The 3,774-nt window shown below is 38.7% G+C and overlaps 1 protein-coding gene across 2 annotated transcripts in view; it reads right to left on the bottom strand.

The window, feature by feature from the left end:
- Positions 1-3,573, bottom strand: part of mpp3b (MAGUK p55 scaffold protein 3b) — a 16,822-nt gene extending 13,249 nt beyond the window's left edge. Inside the window, exons 1-4 of one of the 2 annotated variants that reach the window (XM_016576159.1) lie at positions 3,372-3,573; positions 951-1,061; positions 397-515; positions 237-314 (exon numbers count right to left, since the gene is read on the bottom strand). In XM_016576159.1, the coding sequence (XP_016431645.1) occupies positions 237-314; positions 397-515; positions 951-975 (222 nt within the window). In that variant the 5' untranslated portion in view covers positions 976-1,061; positions 3,372-3,573. The other variant, XM_016576160.1, reaches the window with a different exon arrangement.
- Between the last annotated feature and the right edge of the window lie 201 nt (positions 3,574-3,774).

Raw genomic sequence — 3,774 nt, 5'->3', positions numbered from 1 at the left:
GAAATAATATTTCACAATATTACTGTATTTTTGTTCCATGATCTGTTTCATAAAGTAAATGCAGTCTTGGTCAGCAAAAGAGAAATATTTCAGAAACAAAAAATAAAAAAATAAAATCTTACCAACATTTTGAAGAGCTTTTGAATGGATGTATATATATATTATAGTATTAAGTCATAAATAAGATATATAATGAAGATTTGATTGTTTGCCGTTGAGGTAGAGATGCCACTTACATCTTCGGCCAGGCAGGATGCGCTGTGGAGCACTGGGGTCGGGCTCTGGAGCTGGAACTGCCTGAGTCGCTCATGGATCTGCATGAAAGGTCAGTACATATGGAAAATCATTCACAAAAACAATATTAGGATGTTAGACATTATCTCTTGCTTTACGCACTTTCATAAGATAGCTGAGGCTCCTCTCACTGAAGACCTCCCTGAGGAAAACCATGTCCTCTTTATGATTAGCATCTGGATGCAGCTGCGAAGTGAGGAGGGCTAGCATCTCATGTAAACCTGCAAGATAAAATTATAAAAAAGTTTATATAGTTATTCCTTATCTGTATACTTTTTTGAAACATAAATAATATAATGATGTTGCATTGACCAACACATCAGGACTTACTGACACCTATTAGTGCAAACGTGGTAGCACATAAAAAAAAAGATTTTAATTTACCAATAGTATTGAAAAAGGTTTTAGTAATATTTAAACTATTCTGTCAGCAAAACTTCTTCATAATATCATGTTTCAGGAGAGGGGATTAAACACATTTTCAATTTATCATGTGTTCTCAACATTTTCCCATGTAAAACAGCTTTTAATAGGTACATGATTTAAAAAAATTTTTTTTTACTTCTTTACATGTACTTTTTTTAATGAGGAAGAAATTACTGTTCTTTATATGCTTATCAAGTATAATTTACAATCACAGCTACTTAATGACGTACCTGTGGTAGGTGAGAGAACAGGCATGGCTGCTCATGGGACAGACAGAGACGCAGGAAAAATGGTTCTCCTCTTCTCTCGGGTCACTCAAAATATGGGCTCATCTGAAAAGCCTGTTAGAAAAAAAATGGCACAAGCCAACTTTAGCAAACCCTTAACATTACATTATAACTGTTCCCTTCTAAGGATTGCGCGGTAAATAGCTGTTCAATAATGAGTTGACACATCAAATCAATGAGGTGAATCCTGTATAACACAATTAGAAGGTAATAATATTTTATGCTCATTTGATCATTTAATTTGAAATGGCTTTATATATCAATGCTGTTTGCATAATGAGGTTTGCTGTGTTATGAAGTAGCAAACCCCATCATGGTGGAATTTTGCTTTAAAAAACAAAACAAAAACAAAGATGAGACAAAAATAGACTGTACCCAGTTAACAAAACAAGGAGAAAGAAAGAGAAGAGAGAGGGAGAATGAAAGATATGACAATAGTCATTAGACATGGCATTAAAATAAATTACACTTAAGTTAGTCATCTCAGTTTAATCAGGATAGAATGTAGGTAAAAGCATCTCTCTTTAGAGGGGATATCGATTCTGGTGGTCTGCACAGTTCACAGTAAATTAGTTAAGTACGTAGAAATATGATCACTTCACTCGTAAATGAGTCCCTCAGGAAATAATTCCCATGGCAACAACAATCAATACTTTATCACTGCTTTTCATGCGGAGAGACATCACAAGAAATAGTATACTCTGCACTAAAGTAAGAAGTTCCCTTTAACCTAGTCTGAAAATGCCAGGCTACAACTCAAACAAAATAGCCCTAAACATTCAATGTAATGAGAGATATTTTGAATTTTGTATATTTCACACACAGGGGCTTAAACCCTCAGTACAAGAGAAGATATATTGAGGGGTGTCATGATCTGAAATTTTGGTACGGCTTGTACCAGACCAGCTGTAACCTTACTACAGAGGTTTTCTGAAAGCCCTCTAATCCATGCTGATTCTCTCAAAGGCCCAGAAGTATCTCTCTCTTTCTCTGCCCCTTTTGCTGTGATTATGATGTGTGTGATGGAACGATTACGATGCTCTGTCTCCCTCCATCTTTCTCACATGATGCAGCTGCATTGAGAAGATTCTCACTAGACATATGCTCAGATCAGAGTCATTTTACTAATACTTTGCAGCCCAGCTTACCATTTGAAAATACCATTGGCGAAATAGAAAATGCCACCCCACCTCCATCCAAACACAAAACCTGAACGGTACAAATGCCAAATTGCCAATGGTCTCTTTTGGTTTGCAGTCTGAAGACCTTGGGCCTGTTCTGTCTGACCTTTTATAGAACCTCAGGGGTTCTTTTGCCCAGTTCTCGCCCTTACAGAATGATTCATGTAAGGCTGAAAACGTGCCCTGCTGGGGGACAAGGTCATTCAGCCACCCTTCTGCCACCATCTGTCTCTTTCACTATCACGCACTGCTAAAGGCCACCATTAGTGCTGACAGCTCTAGCTCTCTTTCGGTATGTGTATGTGTGTGTGCATTATATATAAATGCTTGTACAAGCAAACACATCAAATTAAATCTCTTTGGAGAAGATCATCGTAAATGACATCAGCAGGAGTAATTGAGCCCTATGGTATAGAGCCTAATTGATTCAAATTCAGCAGATTATCAGAAAACAACCTGTCCATGAAATCAAAAACATATCACAATATTGCATATGCACCTGAAAAACGTGTTACAAGCAGATTCATTAGTTGACAGGTTGCATATGATCTTGCATGCCTGTACATACACACACATGCGGTAGACTTTTCATTGACTTCTACTGGTTTTATACAGAACAAATGATATTTTCTAGCCCCTACATCTTATATAAACCATTTAGCATTTTTATATTGTCACCAAGTCATTATTTGGTGTGTTTATTGAGCCATTTTCCTTCTTAAAACCCATAATGTAGGTAAAACCTGATCCACACACACACACACACACACACACACAGCCATGACAAAATAAATCCCAGGTGCAAGGGAATACCTTCAAAACAGTCTAAAAGCAGAAGCTCGGGAGGAACAAAATAGGGAACATTAAATACGACATTTAAATCACTGTTTTCAATTCACCTAATTTAGTAATGCTCTTTGAATGCATTTACTGTCTGTGACAAACTAAAGTGAATCTGAAAAATATTAAGGTATACCCAGCATCCCTCTACCTCATTCCAGCAGACATGCACCCCAGAGTCTCTCTGAAACTGTCCGTCACAGAATGTGGCCAGTGAAAAATGCATCACTGGACGCTGAGATCCTTTTTAAGTGCTGAATCCTTTCCCACTGCTGCTCACTCTGTCTGCAGAGAGGATTATACACCCAGCATGCAAAAGGGAGAACGCCCCCGTATGTCTTACCTTTCACCGCCCGTGCGTGTGTGAGAGCGTTTCCGCTTTCATGGAAAGACCCTCGGCAGCTCTGTGGCGATTCCTGCTACACTGTGTGTCTCGGTTCTTCGTTACCTCCCCCCTCCCTCGTTCTCTCTCACATACAGTCTTCAGCCCTCCCTTCTTCAATCCCTTGCTCTCACCATCCCCCCACTGGTCCTCTTCCTCTCTCTCTCCTCTAATGATGCTCGCTGTGATATGGCAAGAGCTGGTCGGCAGCGCTGCTGAATCTGGACAGTGCTTTGTACTCATCAAAAACCTGGTGCTTGTAACTTTTCATAATAAAATGCATTTGTAGTACACGTGCAGAAAACTAGAATAACAAAAACTGACACTTTAGCATGTTCTTTTTGACAAGTGAGTCAAGTGGATC

This window comes from Sinocyclocheilus rhinocerous, unplaced genomic scaffold (assembly GCF_001515625.1).
Source record: "Sinocyclocheilus rhinocerous isolate Xijiao unplaced genomic scaffold, SAMN03320098_v1.1 scaffold1676, whole genome shotgun sequence".
NCBI classification, from domain to species: Eukaryota; Metazoa; Chordata; class Actinopteri; order Cypriniformes; family Cyprinidae; genus Sinocyclocheilus; species Sinocyclocheilus rhinocerous.
Note: the sequence above shows the minus strand (reverse complement) of the source record. Positions and strands in the feature narration are given on the sequence as shown.